Consider the following 19,333-nt stretch of genomic DNA (forward strand, 5'->3'; position numbering starts at 1 on the left):
CAACTAAATTTAGTTGCTATTTGTCCTCAAGGCCTATTCCCCCACTTGAGTTAAAGATGACCTTTTTTTGCTCCATCTTTTCTGCTCTGTGTTCTAAGTTGACCTTTTTTATTTTTGGCTATCTCTGCTGTTCTGCGTGTCTGCTTGTTTGTGCTGCACTTCTGCAGCATTTGAATTGGAGATTCAGTCCAAGAAATCATACTACCGTTTTGCCAGAAGCTGACACCAGCCATCTGGTAAAATTACAATTTAGTATCAGTAAAATCCATAGTTTGGGGAAATGTACCTAAAATGACTTTTATGATTAGTGGACAGGAAAGAAACCGAGACAGAGAAGTCAGTTGGGTACTCTATAAATCACTTTGAGGTTTTCAGACCAAACGTCTTAATGGCAGTGTTCTTGCTGCCAAATGCTGGTTTGCTTTTGCCTTGAGAATAGTTTGCATTAATAATGAGCAACTCTGCTTGGAAGTTATTTATGTATTGCTCTTATGATACAGCTTTGCAAAGCTGGACCACGTGAGGTAACAGACTGTGTGAATGGATTCATAAAGTGGCTTAGCATATCTTACTGCTCAGGTCTGTAGGTTTCCCCATTAGAAACGTATTCCAGCCTCAGGAATTCGGCATTGTTTATTAAGGTCGTTTTGGCCATACCGTGCTAGCCTGTGTGTTAAGCTTGGTGATTGTGAAATAGGTCTGCACTGGAACGAGGCAGGTTTTAATCAACAGTTTTGCCTGTATGTCACTGTGGGAGCAGAAGGGAGGTGACCACAGCAGCTCTTGTTTGTGTGTATTCCCAGGGAGAGGTGTTCAGCTCGCCGTGCCTTGGGAGCTATGCTTGTCCTGCGTGTTCTGCAGTCGTTGAATGTGTGTGTGTCATGGTTTAACTCCAGCTGGCAACTAAGCACCACAGAGCCACTCGCTCACTCCCCCCTGGTGGGGTAGGGGAGAGAATCTGAGGAGTAAAAGTGAGAAAACTCATGGGTTGAGATAAAGATAGTTTAATAAGTAAAGCAAAAGCTGTGCACGCAAGCAAAGGGAAACAAGGAATTCATTGTTCAGCCATCTGCGGGAAAGCAGGGCTCCATCATGTGTAATGGTTACTTGGGAGGACAAACACCATAACTCCAAATGTACCCCCCTTCCTCCTCCTTCCCCTAGCTTTTATATGCTGAGCATGACATCATATGGCATAGAATATCCCTTCGGTCAGTTGGGGTCATCTGTACAGGTTGTGTCCCCTCCCAGCTTCTTGGGTGCCCTCTGCCTTCTGAATGTTAGCAGGCCAGTATGAGAAGCTGAAAAGTCTTAGCAACAACTAAAATATTAGTGTGTTATCAACGTTCTCATCCTGAATCCAAAACACAGCACTGTACCAGCTGCTAGTACGAAAATTAACTCTATCCCAGCCAAAACCAGAACAGTGCGTTAAACTAAGGTGGAGTATGTTTCTAATTTAAGACTTAAAGTGGTGATGAATTTACTGTCTTCCTAGTAAGCTATTACAGTGAGTAATTATCCTCATAGTTAACTCCATTTGGATTTTTCTCATTTCAGCATTCAGTGATTGGATCTTGCTTCTTGTTTATTAGATGAAATCCCTGTTTGCCTAGATAGTTGGGAGGAAAGTAGCTGTATCTCCATAGTAATCCCATTGCCTGTTTACTTAAAATAAACGTTGCTGAATGATTGTTCTGGACTTCGTAGTTGAGATTTCTAGTACCTTCTGTTGGTACCTATAGCTTAACTTGTGTGTTAACTCAGAGTTTTCCATGACACAGTAACACTCTGGTATAGCTTAACCAAAGTTTACTACTAGAAAGCAAGACTAGCAGTGTCATCCTTGCGGCTCTTCGGGCTCCTTTCCTATGGATGAAAGGCATTAAGGTGCGTAAAACCATCCTAAGCAGTTATTCTGGGCTGCCAGGGAGTTCCCCACATGCAGTGATGTTGATGATGCTGTAAAACTGACCACGAGGATTTTTATGATAGGGAATATAGGTGGTCTGGTCTGGAGGTAGAAAGACATATGTAGGAAAGTGAAACACAATGCTTAGTGCAGACCTACAAACCTTGTTTACTTACTTTTGGGGAAGAGGAGTGAATTGAACCCTGAAATTATCCAAGCCTGTTAAGGACTGCTTAGTCTCTTGTTGCACTGTAAGAGGATTTGTGATATTTTTTATTTTTTTTTTAGAGAAATACTGTATTACATGTGTATCTATTGTGAAGTAAGAGTTGTGATGATTCCGTTAGTACGTTTCTAGCCTTTGCTAAGTAGACATGCAACAGCATCTTTAAATTTGAAGAGAGTATAGTAAACTGCCTGCCTATTTTTCTAACCTGAGAATTTTTCAGCCCACGTGCTTCTCAACTAATGTAACTAAAGATGCTCAGTTTATGTTCCTATAAGTATGATCTAATGTTTGCTTTTGGCAAGAAACTCTTCCTTGTTAGTATGCACAGAAGGCATAGTTTACATGAGACCAAAATACTAACAGATAAAAACTTGCTGTTCTAAATTGAGCAAACAAGCGTGCTTGTGCTATCTCACTAGCAATAGTAGCATAAGCTTCTTGTAGTAACCTAATTTGTGAAAAACAGGTATTCATTAATTATGCAAGGTAAGAATTCTTTATTTAGAAAGGTAAAAATTTTAGTACAGGAACCCAAGTAATGGTGTAGTTGTCAAAGCAGAAAGGATAAGGCAATGTAATTGAAAATTGTGTGCTTTACTTTTATAGTGCAGAGGTCCTGTCAATGAGAAAATGGACATTGCTTGATATTAAAGATTAAGTGGAGGCATGGAGGATTATATGGAGAACTTGCTTGTTTTGTTTTCAATAGTTGCTGCAAAACTTGGCACCCTTTAAATAACTCAAAGCTTTTTTTTTCTGCTTTCCCTCTTCTGAGAAAAGGGAAGAGAAGCCTTTGATTAGTCACACATGATAGTTAACTTGTCACATTTTACAGCTTAATTCTTTTTCTTTAGAGTTGTTAGTGAAAAGAAAAACCAGCCATCTTCTGTATAACAGTCATTATTAATGTAACTACTAAAAATAACGTGATTGTTTATATGAACACAGTAAGATCAGTGATAATACTGATCTCCTCCTACTGTGGATTGTTGCCTCCCATGATATCTTTCAAGGAATTTAAATTATTTAATTCTAAATTATATCCATTCACTCTTCTTGATGAAAACATAACAATGCAGAATTAAAAATAAGGAGTAACTTTTGTACTTCTAATGTTGGTCTTGCTTTTCAGGGAGCTAAGAGGTATGAACAGGATTCTTGATAAACAGACATGAGCTCCCCACTTCTTCAATAACACTGTACCGGTGTTAATAACTTGTCAGTTTGGATATGGCTTTGAGGAAAAGGACTCTCAATTTCTTTTTTTTTTTTAGTACAGTTTTCTTATTACTGGGTGGTGGAGGCTTTCAACAATTTCCTCATGGGTCACTTTTGCATTTCCTTCTTATCTCCACCCCATCCTTACCACAGTACTTCACAGTAATTCGTGTTTTCTTAAGTGTCCAATTTTAAGGTAAAAACATAACTTGTGTAACACACTATTCACTAATTATTTGCTGTGATATTTTTCTCCTTTTTGGAACAAGGAAAATGCAGGCAATTTTTTAAAACTGTCAAATACAGGAATTACGGTCATGAGTTACTTATGGAGAAGTGTTTACAGAAGAAAAAAATCAGTGGTTTCCTCTTTTCCTGTTATGTGCTGATTGCTTTAATTTTTTAATTTTTAGCTGTAACACATCCAGATTCTGTGTTTGTGTGGGCATGAACCCCGCAGGTCGTTGTGTTGCCCACGTGAATGGGATGAATCTGTGTGTGCGCTGCCTGTATACAGCAAGAAAGCATGTTGCACCTTTTGCAGCTTTTCCCCCTCTCTGCCTACAGTCACTGTCTGTGAGGGTTAAGTGAACCTGTGTCAAAGAGACTGGGCTTTTACAGTAACAGCTGAAAAGAGTTTTGTTCATCCACTTACTCAGGCAATACAGTGTTACTTGTTTCTGAGTAAAGACTGAACATTAGAAGTTGATGTTCTGTGATGATGTTAAATGTGCATAAATGGAGGTCATATGGAAACACTATGGAAAAAATAAATGTAAAGAGAAGAGGACAAAGACCTGTTAAACAAAAAAATATTATCTTTGATTCAACAGTTGAGTTTTAAGGAGGGTTTGGACATGTGCAGATGGAAATCTATGTATGAATGTAGCTGAAGGTCAGAAACAATCTGAGTGCTGGACTCTTCTTAGTGATATAAAATATCTTAAACTGCATAAAGTAATTAGGCATGATCATACATATTTTATCATCATCTAAACAAAAAGTATGTTGACTGCTTGTAGCTCAAGCTGTTTATTCTAAACTTTTGCTCATGAAAGTTCTATTCATCTCTCTTCTATCTCTGATATTTCTTTACACCATTCAGTTTAAGTACTGCTAAATATACGTAAATTCTTACAGCAATTACTTATTTCCTAAACTACTTTTGTGATCTTATTCTGTAGTGGGTTTTGTGTGCTATTTCTTATTTTATCCTATATTAAATACATTACCTGTGTCCACCAAAAGAGGTAGGATTACGTGATAGGTCCTCTTTAGCCCTTGGCCTTCCAGCCCAGTGTTAAAACAAAGTTTTCTTTTTAATGGCTTCTGTGTGTTTGTCCCCATAACTGATAGTAAGGGACATTGCTCTGTTGTGCTCTTACTACCCATGTATTGTCAGCTATTGTCCCTCGTCTAAATCCATTCACTTTCGGCGGGGAATGGATCAGACTGGAGCAAAGTGTTTGGGACTGTAAGGGAGCACTGTGGGCCAAAAGGGATTGGGAGACTGAGGCATGGGATTAGAGAGGAAACTGTGTTAAGAGGCAGTCCAGGGAGAAAAAAAGTAAGTTGGGATGATGAAATAGGGAGAGAAGGGATCAGGTCTGTTGAAATAGGATTGTGGGGTTAATAGAGACAGGTGAGAACAGGAGAGACATCTTACAGTAGAGCACATGTTGTGGGGAAACTGGAATTGTCTGTGTTCAGAAACATTCAGGAGGGGAGGTCAGGGCACAAGGACTTGACGAAAAGCCTCAGAAGGTAGATACAAAGTTGGGGCTAGATTACGGTGGGGAGGGGGATAATTAACTGGCCACACAAGAAGATTAGAGGCAGCTGGGCCTACTTAAATTTGCACAGGAAACTTTAATTGTATTTTTTTTAAAATTTAGTGAATATTAAATCTGTTTTTTTTGTGTGCTGTCAGATTCACGTTTGACATAAATAAGTAATTAGCGGAGCACTTTCATTTAGTGTTGGTTACTTTGACCACTTCGCACTGAATAAACAACGTGAATTGATTGTTAGAGAATCTACAGAGAGTGAAAAAGGGAGCAGGATAGCAGCACGTGGGCTGCTTCTCAAAGTGTCGGCAGAGATTTGCTGGGCAGGGTGATAGTAGACCAGGAGCAGAGAATCTTTTTAGCTGCCAATTTGTTCTGGAGCTTGGAGCTGACCAAGAGATTTGAGGTGTGTATACGTTTGGAAGTAGTAGTTTATCGTTTGTAGAAAAAGCATGCATACTTGTAGAATGAGATGCATTGTTAATGATGTATTTTATTTTGATGAAAAGTTATTGAAAGTTTTTAAAGCTGTATGTTAATCTTGCGCTAATCAACATTTTGTGCTGATGAAATATGGAAGGATTGTTTATTTTCCTCTTCTGTACAATGTATTCAACTCAGAATCTTAATGACTTGAGGAGTTTGTCACTATAATCAAGTTTGCTACTGAGTAATGCAGCAAAATTATTCTCCTGTAACTTCTGTTTAAAGCTCATAACTTTAAGTTGTGACTTTGTCTGAAGTATCTTGCCTTTGTTAAGTCCTTGCTTGAAGATAATTGTCCACTACCATAACCTATAATTCTTTTATAGGTGGTGGATTCTTCATTTGGCATTTTATAGTTTCAGTTTCCAGTAATTGCATGTGGACTGTTTTGGTTTGTTGCTTTGCTATTGTTCAGAATCTTTCCCATGTACAAACTGTGTAGCCAGTAATCGGATCAATATGTTAAACGTTTTCTTTAATACAGCATGTAGATTGCTTGCTTATAGTGTTTTGCATTGTTAGCTATCACGGCCGTACAGTAAATTTTTTTTCTTTTTTTCATACAACATGGTCCACAATGTTATCAGTGTTAGCTGTGTGTTTTATTTCTACCTGCTTGATGCTGCATTTGATTCTCTTCGTGTGCATGTTTTTCAAATGGGCTTAACGTATCTTGAGTGGCTGGCAGGGCTGGTGTGTACCCCTGTGTGTTAGTCTGGATTTAGATCAAGAGCATGCTTTTAAAGTATAACTTCCTCAGCTGTCCCAGAGCACCTTCAGGGTGAAACTAAGCCAGAAGTAGTGCTCCAGCCGTGAGGGTCAGTTTGGGCTCTGGGGGTCAGAGCTGGTCTGGAAGTAACAGCCTTTTCCCCTCCCCGGAGCCCAGATCCTCGGGATGCTGAGTCTCTGCTTGGCATGTCTGCCCCTGCTGCTCTGTGCTGCTTGCTGATGTAGACCTAGCTTTAAGTTACCAACACACCAGTGTCAGTCTTGGGCAAAGTGTGCTTATAAGGTTTTTATTTTTCTTTCAGGAGGTAGATTGGGATGTTCCTTTTTTACCTTCTATTTTCCTCAATTGTAATTCAGTATTACTCAGTCAAATATACATCAGCTTTTTATGGGGTTATTTACATTAATATGTTAGGCAGGATTTAATCAAATATCTACAGAAGTTTTTGTGTTAGTCCAATTGTTTTTGTACATCAAATCTATAATCTCAAGATTTGTTCTGGGAGTGTCCACTGCCCATCAGCCATGTTGTGACTGTAACTACTTTGTCTTTTTGCTAATTGCTGTCATGATCAGTATTAACATAACTTAGATTACTATCCAAGTCAGTCGAACTCTTTAATTTCAAAGTTAATTCTTTAAAACCTTTACAAGTTCTGCTATGCTTTGTTAAAAAAAACAAACTTCCCCCTACCCCTCACACCCACCTCTCTGTACCCACCTCATTTCCCTTTTTTTTTTTCTTTAAAATTTCAAGTGATAAAAAAGGAATAATAAAAAACAACAGTACTGATGGAGATTTCCTGATTATTCTCTGCCCCCCCGCCCCCAATTAAACATTTGTAACCTGCAAAAATGTGTGACAACTTCTGTATCTACTAGAGGGACAGAGGTATTTCGGCAGTAAGGCAAGAAGTGAAGTGGTCGCTCTTTCTTCTCAGTACAGAATCCAACCTGTTGCGGTAGATAGATCTGAGGAGTTTCTCCGTAGTTTCCCAGTGTTGCTTGGTGTTTCTTACAGGTGGTTTTGAGCAACTGTAGTCCTGGGTTATTTTTATAATCTATCTTCTGTGCAAATTTAATGGATAAAGCCGAAGAATTCTGCTTAAACAGCATTTGATCTTCAATATAGATGGGGGGGTGTATTCTTCAGTTCTGAATTTACAGTTGGATCAGCCCAGGGACTTCCATTTTCCTTAGGGATTCCTTGTATTCTGCTTTTTCATCGGACCAGCTGCAAGTGTTGTGAAACTTACCTGGAAGTTGCCCCGTTCAGCTTGTTGACAGAGTTTAATGAGTTTTGCATGTTTATGAGAAGTGTTGCCGCTGCACTGCAATGTTTTGGTGTCTGTCTAAAAGAATCTCTTTGCGGTCTGAAGTGCGTAGGAAAGCAACAGCTTTCCTCTCTGGATCTGCTGGCGTTTAGCTAATTTGAGTCATTTTGGGCTCTGAGAGTATGAATGAGGCACTGTACTAGCTGAAAACACAGCATTTTAGTGCTCTGGTAGTTGAATTGTAAACACACTTCTTCCTGCAAAATAATAATCCTGTCTTACTCCTATCGTATATAGGGAAATGATCATATCTTGTGTGTTAGCTGACAGTAGTTAATTCTGAAAGCACTTACGTGACAGAAGGCAGCTTTAATGTTTCAAATCTCTCAGATAATGTACATCCATCTGTTCTTTAGCAAATGCATCACCTCTTTGCATATTGATGATATCTGATGTAGCACTGCTTGTAATTAAATTTTGATAATGCATGTTACAGGCTTCTGGAAAAAACGAGTTTATTTGTGCAAATACAGAGTAAAACTGAAATCAGTTATGACTGGAGCTAATTTTGTGAACTGATGGTCACTACAAAAATGTAGGAATAATTAAAAATATATAGTGTATGTTCATATTTTTTTAATGGACTGGAATTTTATTTGGGTATATTAACAGTAACAGTAGTGTTACTTTTGTCACCTAAGCATTTAGCAGAATCATGCATTTTATTCCTTAAGTATTTCAATGCCGACCTTTCATGTTGGTTGCTTATAGATACAAATTAAAAGTATGTATTAAATTATGGAAACAAATGCAGCATTTGCAATTTGTCAAGCCTGAACCAATAATTGATGCACATATTTGAAATAGTGTTGTTGATACTGAAAAAGCGCAATTAAAACTTTTAAGCTGCATTCATGGCTATTTAGAGAGTTATTTGTGGTGGAAGCTAAAATTGCTAGATTGTGAAGATGTAAATCTCGTTTGGTCTTTTTTTTTTGATTATTGATATTTACATGACTTAATGCTTCAAAAAATCCAAATATTTTCTCTTTCCATGAGAAAATAAGATGCAGTGTTGTCACGTTCATAATGCCCAAACTGTGTAGCAAGCCTGATAAATAGGTTGTACTATCCTCAGATTATATATGTAACCAAATTTGACATTTGATGAAAGCGAGTTATTAAACATCACTCCAATATGCTAAGGTTTCTGGGCTTTGGGGAAAAATGTTATGTGAAAACATTTCTCTTCGATGCCATGAAGAGTACACTCTTTCTCAAGTGCTACTTACTATATATACAAAATTAAACACATTCACTTTTGATGGCCCTTGCACTCAAGGTTGGAGTCGTCAGCTTCTGGTTTGGGTCATGTGCACCCCAGTGCCCTAATGCTTTTTTTTCCACTGGTAAAAGCAGGAGTTGGCACAGCCTCTGCTTGCTTCCATCACGTCTTTGTCTTGATGTGTGGAGCTTAATTGTCTTCTAGTGTTAGCTTCCAATTCACTGATTGGAGCTAATTGCTAGTGGACACTTTCTATGGAATATATATCCAGCTTTTGAGCTCATAAAGTTTTATTTGGCAGCAGTTGTCGTCTGGGTAGATATGTGGAAACTTGAGAACCACGTTTTTGGGATGTAAGTAACGTTTCCCTGAGGAAGAGGGAACAAGTGTGCAGAATCCCGTCTACAAATCCTTCTCAATGAAAGACTTGAAAAACATCTGTAAATGCGTTTCTGTGGCTTTTATGGTACAACACAATGAAAATTACCTTAGAGCCGTGGTTTCTGGTACTTTCTTCCCTCTTCACTGTTAAGTTGAATGTTTTTACAAATGTTGTGGAGCAAAGTTGGGGTTTATCTGTTCCACACCTCCATCATCCAAGGCTCTAGGGTTTTTTTGTTTTGATTTTTTTTTTAAACTATAAGAGATGGAGGACTTTCTAAAAAAAGGAAGGTGAGGGGGATGAGGTTGGGAAAGGTGAGGATATCTTCCTCTACTGAAGTGCTTATGGAAACTTATATCCTTTACTGCTCACTCAGAAGTCGTGCTCCCTTCCAGTATCATATTGTTGCACTTTCTGAGTCTCTCGCAGTGTAGCCTGCTGAGTGTGTGGGGTGGTCTATGGACACCCAAGGACAGAGGTTCTATACACAATGAAAAAGCTAGTTATTTTCTCTTTGCACATATTTTCATGTGCAACCTGTGAATTGACTGCTTGTTGAGTTCCTGTCTGACTTCACCTACTTAACGCATCACTAGAATCTGGGGGAACTGGAGTCACAATGTGCCAGCCTGAAAGGTTGTGTAGCTAGAAGTCTAATACCAAATTTAAGATCTAGCTAGACTGTGTTATATCCCGCTGGTTTCGTATATTGCTTGCACGCACATGTGTAGCTGAATGTGTGGATATTTGTAAATTGCTTTAGTATTTTTCAATTTCTATTAACATGCACCTAAATTTGACATTTTTTTTAACTTCTCAGAGTCTCATTTAACCATTCTTCTTATTCCTTGTTTCTTGGAATTTGAAGTTGTCAGGAGTAATACAATGAAATACATTTTTTATTAGATAAAGCATTAAAAACTTAGCTTTTGTAACTTCCCATTTTTTCTTTTTTTTTGTCTCCTTAGAATGTGAAAGCATTTGCATCTTCAGATAGCCTAGCCAAGGTCCAAGAAGTAGCAAGCTGGCTTTTGGAAATGAATCAGGAACTGCTCTCTGTGGGCAGCAAGAGGCGACGAACTGGTGGATCTCTTCGAGGTAATGCTTCCTCAAGCCAAGTAGATGAGGAACAGATGAATCGGGTTGTAGAAGAGGAGGAGCAGCAGCAAAGACGACAACAAGAGGAACAGCACATTGGGAGGAATGGGGAGATAGGAGAAGAACCTGGATTTGATGACAGGCATGAGTCTCAGCAGGAACAGTTAGAAGAAAATAACAATAGACTTATTACAGTGGATGAAGAATCCACTTGTAACCAAGAGGAAGAAGATGACGAACATGCTGGTGATCAAGAGGAGGAGGTGGAAGAGGAGGAGGAAATGGACCAGGAGAGCGATGACTTCGATCAGTCTGATGACAGCAGTAGAGAAGATGAACACGCTAACAGTAACAGTGTCACAAATTCCAATAGCCTTGTGGACTTGCCCATTCACCAGTCATCGCCATTCTACATAAAGACAAAGGTGAGAAACTACCTTTTTCTTATGTTCTTAATCCTCATTAACTCTGGATTTTGGAAAATAATTTGCATGTTTAACTTAAACTAAAGTTTTACAATGAAGCAAAGATTTTACTTCCTGAAGAGCTCATTATGCAGTCCACAAACTATACTGTTTTAACTGTTAATAATCAAATTTTTTGCATGCATTTGACATGAACAAATGTGCCTATATGTTTTAAGGAACAGAGCTCTGATGACTATGTTCAAAAGATCAAGGTGTTTCTTTATAAATATTTTTACATGCTAATTCACACACTTATTAAGACCCTCCCAGCATTATTTATGATTTTTTCCTTCTCAAAGCAGGCAAGAAGGAAGGTAAGCAATCGTGGATATGTGGTGTTCTCCGAGAATATCTGGTTCACTTAGGTGAAAACATTGTAATGAAAAAAATAGGGTGGAATATTATAGAAACATCAGGTTCTTTCTTCTGGCCAGGTTATAGTGAGTTCATTGACAAAATATAGGTTAAAAACAAAAGTGCATTAGCCAGTCATTCAGTTACAAAGTCATTACATAATGTCATATAGTATCCTGCTCGTGAGGACCTTGTAAATTGTGTGCAATGGTCGTTGAGAACTTCTGATGTGGAATAAGAATTTGGAAATAAATATTCGTATTTTTTATTGCTACTTGTATGACCTAACATTTTAGATTAAAAAAAAAAAAAAGGTTTTTGGGTTATAAACTCCAGTGTATATTGGCAGTTCAGCGTATTTTTCAAATTCTTTAGGACATAGGAAATCTCTTAACTCTTAGCAGCAGCAAAATCTGAAAGAATAATGAAAGAGGGGATACTGACTAATAAAAAAGAGGAGCTGGTAAGTGTTTTTGTGGAATAATGTTGTTCCTAAGTCTATGTACTAATTTTTCTTTCTTAATCATTAATTAGTAATAGAACACCTAGTCTCCTCTCACCTTTCAAAAAACAAAATGACAAAAACCACTCAAATTTTTACAATGTACTTTAAAAGAAAAAAAACCGTGATGTAAACCAAAATAAACCCACAAAAAAATCAGTTAACATAAGTTAACAGGGTTCCCTGTGTGTTTGAGTATGAACATCCATGTATAGAGATGGAGAATCAGTCTGGAAGATGCACTAGAACAGGTAAATAGGATAAGCATTTGCTTCTGCAAGCTGCAGCAATATGTTTTAACAAATATGTTTTTGGTAATAGCGATTATTATGCAATTCACCTGTGTGTTTAAAGTATCTCAGCTAACATCTTCGATTTTTGAAAAGTCATAATGTTTTCACATGAGATTTTGGTAAATTATATAATTTTCTATTGATAATTCTACTGTTCAAGGTACTGAAGTATATTCTTTCTAATTTGGAGTGAAATAGTACCATATTTCATGTCATTCAAGTGGCTTTCTACAACTCAGATTCTTGTTTTTGTTTCTGCTTTGGTTTTCCTAGATGTAGTATTACTTACTGAGTATCATATAACAACTTGCATCCAGTAGGGACTCGATATTTCATGTAGGAAATGCTTACACTCAAAAATATGTTTTTAAGTTTCTGAATTGGAAACTTTTTGAAGTGTTTTGTAAATAACCATACTCAAATTATATACAGATAGAGCAGAGCGTAGTTTTCAGTGGTGGTCAGGTTTTTTTTCTTATGTCTGATAATGAATGCAAGTTTTTTCTTCTTTTTTTTAAGGTGTATTTGACATAAACTGAAACAAGCTGGTTTAGCCTGAAGGAAGCTGTCAGATTATTATTTTTTTTTTTTATATATAGAAGCACAATTTCTGTGGGGTCTGATAGTTGCTTTGCGTATTGCTTCCGTGCAGTGCTGGCCATTGTTGTCTGTGCTCCGTCCCCAGGCTGTGCTCCTGCAAGAACTGTTGGGGAGCTAGGTAGCGAACCTTATTTGAGAATTGTTCTTGATTCATGGTGCAGCTCTATTTTATGTAGTTTTAACTGCGTACATGAAGGATCAGCACAGGTTTGAAAGCTGCTGGAGCCGACACTGCTCTAGCTCATGGTTACACAGTAAGACTGACATAATGCAACATTATTGTTTCCAATTCATTAATAAACCAACTTTTAACCATAGGAACACATTCTGTGTTAAGAAATGTTGTAGAAAGATAGCTGTGCTGCAGCATGAATGAATTACCAGAGTAAAAATAAACATGATTCATTAAGATGCGGCTTTTGAGAAGAAAAAGGCATGTTTGTAGACTCACCAGCTCCAGACGTTGTTTTTGGTTCTACCTGTTGAAGATAGACTCATCCTAGGAGACCTGAACCTGATAGACTTATTTTAGCTTTTCAGATATGCTTCTCAGCATCTGTAGTCTAGTACAGTTCTCATGACTCCGGCTGAATTAGCTGCTCCCTTGCCATATGCTGTGCTCCCGTGAAACTTGCTGTGCGCCGCCAGCATCGTCTGTGACGGCTCAGTCTGCTACTTACTGTTCGTGTGCCTGGCTCCTGGGAAGCATACATTCCTGATCCAACACAGTTGCTACTTTAGTCTGGTTGTATGTAGCAATATTGGCAACATACAGTTTTCATCACTAACAAATACGAAGAGATAATAGCGAGACTCAATAAAATAGCAACTGCTACTGCCGTAGGTGTCGTGCAACTCATCTCAACTTTTTGATATCTCCTCGTCCTTCTACTTTTTATTCCTTTCCTCATAAAGTACTGAATAAAGTCCCTTTCTAATCTGACTACTTTTTTGCTTATTGGCCTGCGGGATCCTGTGCGGTGAAGGAAGGAAATGGCAAGGTTCCCACATAACACAACAAAGTATGCTGCTTGCGTTTGCCGCCTGTCACCTGGACTTCCACTTGACAGCAGCAAGCTAGCTGTGTTCTTCTACCTGATAAACTTCACCAGAAGCATCAAACCCATTATATGTATATATGCATCTTATAGCTATTCATGTTTTTGGTAATGTTTATATAATACACATATAAAACTATATATAAATACTTAACTCATATTACTACTCTGTGCAAATGACTGAGGTGATTGTTGCCATAATGTGAAAACGTTATGACTAAAGGGCATGTGGACTTGAAATGAAAAGGCCGGTGGTTCAGGAGTGTCTTCATTACATTCACCAGCAACACTCAGGAATCCAGAAGGGTCCTTGTGGTTACCTGTTACCATTTCCTGCATAAAATGTTAGGCTGCCTGTATTGACTTCTGCACAAGCTAAAGTGTATTTTTAGAAAAATTTCACCATTTGAAAACAGGAAACAGTCCAGCAAGACAAATCTATCTCAAGCCTAGGTTAATAGCTTGTTAGTTATCATCAGTGTCTAAACTTCTGCACCTTTACTCTACTCTGCCTTCTTCCTGTTGTTAGTCTTTTTTTGACCATTACCATTTATTATTTTCCTGTTGCACTGAAGAGCTGTTTAACAAGAGGGGTTTTTTTCCCTTGCATACATAAAGCAATTAAGTTCACCCTGAAAGGGCTCTTAAAAGTAAATAATAAGGATCCTGTGTCCATTGGGCATATCTTTCTATTTTTTTGTTCTCGTTATGATACTTCCCTGAATGCTCTCTCTGATTTTTGAACATCCATCTTGAATCATGGATATCACAACTGAGATTAAAACTCTGGTAGCAACTGTGCCAATGACAGGTAAATATACAGCATGAACAAATTTTAATTGTTTATATAACAAACGATTCCGTTAACACTTTTGACTGCAGCATTACATTGGGATTTCATGTTCGACTGATTTGTCTAACATGATGCAAGCCTTTTTCAGAGAGCCTTGTGTGCTCTAAGTATGGCCTGTGTCCTTTGTACCTACATATGAGAGTTGACGCTTGGTTGTGTTAAAGTGACTAGAGTTTTGTCACATCCAGTGTACCTCATCAGATCCTTTACTGTTTGTTATTTTTTGCTTGCATTGATCTGGCCTATCAAATGCTGTCATGTCTGTTATATAAAAATATTAAATAGCACAGGAGGGCAAAGTAAATAATATGTGCGTGACTCTTACAGAAACAAGCGCTTGATGCTGATTCTTCACTGATTGCATCATATTTGTGGCATCCATTTCCAGTCCTCTGTGATGACTTTCTGTTGCGTGAGTTCCTAAAGTATGGTCATGTAACAATTAATCACAATATAGGCGAACAAATACATTTGCAGTGCATCACATATTTCATAGCAACTGCTCTTACGTGCATTTATCTCTCAGTACATGTGGCATTCTGTAGTATTGCAAGGACAAGAAAGTATTACTGGTAGTCACCGTCACTGGGGAATAGCTCATGTAAATTAACATTCTTGCTTATTTTAGATTTAAATTGTTTGTCTGCCTCTGTTCATACTCTAGAAATTGTAGTATTAACAAATATATCATGCCAGCAATATTTTATCTTTATCAAAACTGGTGTTTATGACATGGGTGACAACCAGTATGTTTTTATGGAAAAATTGGCATCAGTGCTGTTAATTCTATTCTATGTCAACCATTGCATTATTTTTATCTCGGACTGGGTTTCAGCCTGTGGATATCCAGGTTGTACTCTGTTTCCTTTTTCAAATTTTTTTTCTATGTATCATTAGGTTTAGTTGACATTCCAGAAATATTTTGATTGTTCTAATTCTTAAAAATAATTTTGATCATAATATATATAATCTCTAACTCATTCCATTTTTGTGTGTCTTTTAGTTTGCTTAACTGTTTCTACAACTCCCAGTTTTGTAGTTTTTAAATATTAGTGACTGTCATCTTCAATATACTTAAATTTTTTGTTTTTAATTGAGGCTTTCAGTTTTCAGCAAGATGAGTTGGTTTTCTTTAATTGTTGTGAACTTTTCTTATTTGGAGGAATATTGCCTTCTTGATTATCTTAGAAATTGTTTGTAAAAAGTTAAAATACTTTACAGATTCATTTAGCGTTGGCTTGGATTTGATGTATTTTGGAAGCGGGGAAGAAAGTCATGATCACTTATACCCAAGCTACCGTGAATTGAACTTTGTGCTGTTAGTTTTTCTTTATCTAAAATTCTACATTGCATTAATTTATCTCTATCTAAGATTCTAGATTACATAGTACTTCTAATATTAAATGTGTCTAATGGTGAAGCCACCTTAGTTAGGAAACAACCAAGTTAAAAAAAAAAAAAAAAAAAAAAAAACAAAAAAACAAAAAACAAAATTAACCCCATGAATTCCTGAGAAGCATTAGCTGCATTCGTTCCAGCAAATATTGTCACAGTTTTCTATGATTAAGCAAAATAACTACTTCATATCAGACTAGCAAGTGTGAGATTTCCAGAGGCAGGTATAGATGTGCTCTGGGTCAAACTGTGCTATCAAGGCATGTTTCCTTTCTTACTCCCCCCTTGCATGCTTGAAGTTGGTCTCTGTGAAAAGAGGAAAAAAATCTGCAGATTATACAGAAACCAGAAGATGTGATTTACTGTGTTCATGGCAAAAAGTTATATTGTACACGTAGGAAAGAGTTGTTGGGAGATATGCAAATAGCAGCCCTCTTTCATCTTAAAAGCATGCCTGTCACTTTAGGCAGACACCATCTTGAATTTTCATAGAACTTCTTTTCATACCACGCCCTCCCATTCGAGGTGGGATTCCAGGAGCCATTTCATATTTCTCCACAAATTGTGTTTTGAGGGGAGAATACACACCAGAAGGCACTAAAGGTACTTTCATGTATTCTGTAGGGACCTGAATTTTAAAATCCAATTGAGCAGGTAGAGCCTGAGGATTGTTAACTGGTGTGTGGCCATTTTTCTTGTTATGGGTTTCAGGAAACACATTTGGGTGCTCTGCTTGTCTGGAGGGATGTCTGAAGGAGCGTTTGAGCCCATCTGTGGGAGATTCTCTTCAACATTTATTTCCTTTTCTTCTATTGAGTCTGTCATGAAACTTAGCAAATTAGGGTATATGAACGTGAAATGATATCTGTGTGCCAACTGTTTGGATTGTGATGGTGACTCCTCAATAGCAGTCAGACATTCTGTGTGCAGAACCCTCCGCTAAATTTCCGAATTAGTGTCCTCTTCAAATGCAGGTTTGCTTGTTGCAGGATTGTGGGCTGAGTCGGTGATTGCTTTGTCGGTTAACCGGAGCTTCCTAAGAACCAGAAAACAGATTAGCTAAATGAAGATGAAAAATTCTGGTATAGTTGGATCTACAACCACAAAAACCACTTTGATACCCCTTCAGCAGTTGCCATATTTGAGTATTTCCTTCGTTGCTAAAGGTAGTAAGATGATTTTTTTAATAGATGCCTTTCATATATAACATATATTACATATAACAATGGTAAAAGCTGAGAAGCAGCTTAATTTTCTTGTAAAAAAGATGTGCTTTGATTGCAGCATCTTCTGATTCCGGGTACCATACTGTCTGTTTGGCTGTAAGTCACTGGGTGTGAGTGTGTAAGTAATGGTGCTCTTTTCTTGCTTGTTTGTTGACCCCGGAGAATGGAGGAGGAAGAGACAGAATGAATAAGCTGGGTTAACTTCAGTGGAGCTAGAACAGGACGTCCATGTCAAGTTCTGAAACAAATCTAAAGCCACGCTCACATACGTAGCTTTGAGCTCTCAAATAGCGCAGACTGGGACAGGTTTTTTTACTGTGAAGTGCTTGGTCCAAGCTAGTACATAGAGCCACAAGGATATAAAGGATTTATTTTTTTCAGTGATTTTTGGCTTTTTACAGAAAGATAGCATTAATTTTTAAAAGCAAAGAAAATTTAAGATTGTGTTAAGCAGTTTGTGTATATGTGAAGTGAAGAGGGACTCCTGTGTCAAAGTCTGCAGTTATTGTCAGAATGTTAATAGACTAAAAGCCTTGTAGGGATAGGGGGAAATAAAGGATGATTAGAGAAATGCTGATCCCTGGAAGTAGTTTTTTGCTTTGTGTACAGGCAGTACACACAATTGAGAGAAGGTTGGAATATTGTGTGTAGGTGGGGTGGTGTTATTCTAACAGTGTATGTTAATATTTTTTTTCCTATTCTGAGCAGCAGAGGGGGCTGCTATTGCTTTGCTGCAGCCCTACGGAGACTTATGCAGTGTTCCTTTGCAAAGGTTTTCACTGCCCTTGCAACTAAAAACTTGAAGCGTGTTTTTTAAGTCTGGGGAATACATACAACTGGAGCAGAAGGACTCAATATTTCTCATTTGTGAAGAAATCTGTTTCCAGTGTATGAAATGATGTAGGAATATTTCCTTTAAAGAGAAGTATTAAACATTTTCAGATGGCTTGTGTGATAAGAATGGAGTATATAGTTCTCTGCTAGGAGTTCACAGGAGAAAAACTTTATACGATAAAGAGATTCTTTTTTTTCATCTTTTTTTTGCTGGGATCACACATAGGGTATGTAGAGTCTTCATGCCTTTCGTCTCCTGAGTTGCCTTAACAGTCAATGCTTTAAGGAGTTTTTAAACTAAGGAATAATTCGGCTAAAGCTGTGTCAAAAAGGATATAGGTTAAGAATTGCTCTGATTGTTAAAAAAAATATTAAAATACATTAGCAATATAACTTTTTTCCTTTTGCTTCTCCCTGGGATTCTCCTTTTTAATTAAAGCTTCTTTTGCATTGCTTTCTTTAAAAGCTTAGGAACTGGCAAATTTTCTTCTTCCTTGGTTATTCTGAACTACAGCACTAAATATAATGAGTTAAATAAGTAAATGACTCAAGGTAAACAATAAATGGTCTTTACAACTGTCTGTCAGAATTACTTTTGCCTTACTGTGACAATTTAGTTATTTCGGAGCAAGTTCTGCTGTCTTAAATTTATTTGTTTTACTCTTCGGTTACTGAGCCTTATTTTTGTATTGGATTATAATAACATTAGAAATATTCATACTCTGAGATTAATATCAATCAGCACTTTTAACCTTTGACTTCTTTCTCATTTATATACTACACAGTTTAGTTGCTAATGATTCCAAGCATGCAGGATCATTTGGAAAGGTTATGCAACTGTCATTAAGATGTAGTTTGTTAAATATTAAAGCATCCGTGAAAGGAATGCAGATTCTCAGTTTCTCTGTATACAGCAAGGTCCTTCCCCATCTGTATTAACCTGCATCACGCTTCTTTACTACAAGTACCAGCACTTTTGAAAAGTACTTCTTGCTTGCTCTGCTTTTTCTTGACCGTGCTAAGCTAAGACCGTGCTTCATTTGCTGCCCAAGGCTTGCAGAGGTTTAGCTGTACTTTTGCCTTTTGTAAGTAGAATTGCTCTTACACCTTCACTTGCAGGTAAAACTGGTGTTAAATAATTGCCGCTCTGCTAATTTCCCTACTCTGTAAGCAGATCGTGAAGCTTGCTAATTGATACATGGGCTCTGCTTGTGGTAAAGGGGTTATCCCTGTTATAGTTCGTAGGTCATCTAAGAGCTTGGTTATCCAGTTCAGCTTTCTCATACAAAGTTCTTGAAATCCCTAGTAATTAAATTTAACTGTTACGTTAAACTGCCACTTGCAGTCAAAG

The 19,333-nt window shown here is 37.6% G+C and overlaps 1 protein-coding gene across 6 annotated transcripts in view; it reads left to right on the forward strand.

The window, feature by feature from the left end:
• The window catches only part of FBXW7 (F-box and WD repeat domain containing 7), a 183,090-nt gene that overhangs the window by 68,938 nt on the left and 94,819 nt on the right, over positions 1 to 19,333 (forward strand). For 5 of the 6 annotated variants that reach the window (XM_054202204.1, XM_054202202.1, XM_054202205.1 and 2 more), the window contains one exon: positions 10,271 to 10,825. In XM_054202204.1, coding sequence (XP_054058179.1) covers positions 10,340 to 10,825 — 486 coding nt within the window. In that variant the 5' untranslated portion in view covers positions 10,271 to 10,339. Of the gene's footprint in view, positions 1 to 10,270; positions 10,826 to 14,854; positions 16,021 to 19,333 lie in introns of those variants that run through there. The other variant, XM_054202201.1, reaches the window with a different exon arrangement.

Source organism: Rissa tridactyla, chromosome 5 (assembly GCF_028500815.1).
Source record: "Rissa tridactyla isolate bRisTri1 chromosome 5, bRisTri1.patW.cur.20221130, whole genome shotgun sequence".
Classification (NCBI taxonomy): Eukaryota; Metazoa; Chordata; class Aves; order Charadriiformes; family Laridae; genus Rissa; species Rissa tridactyla.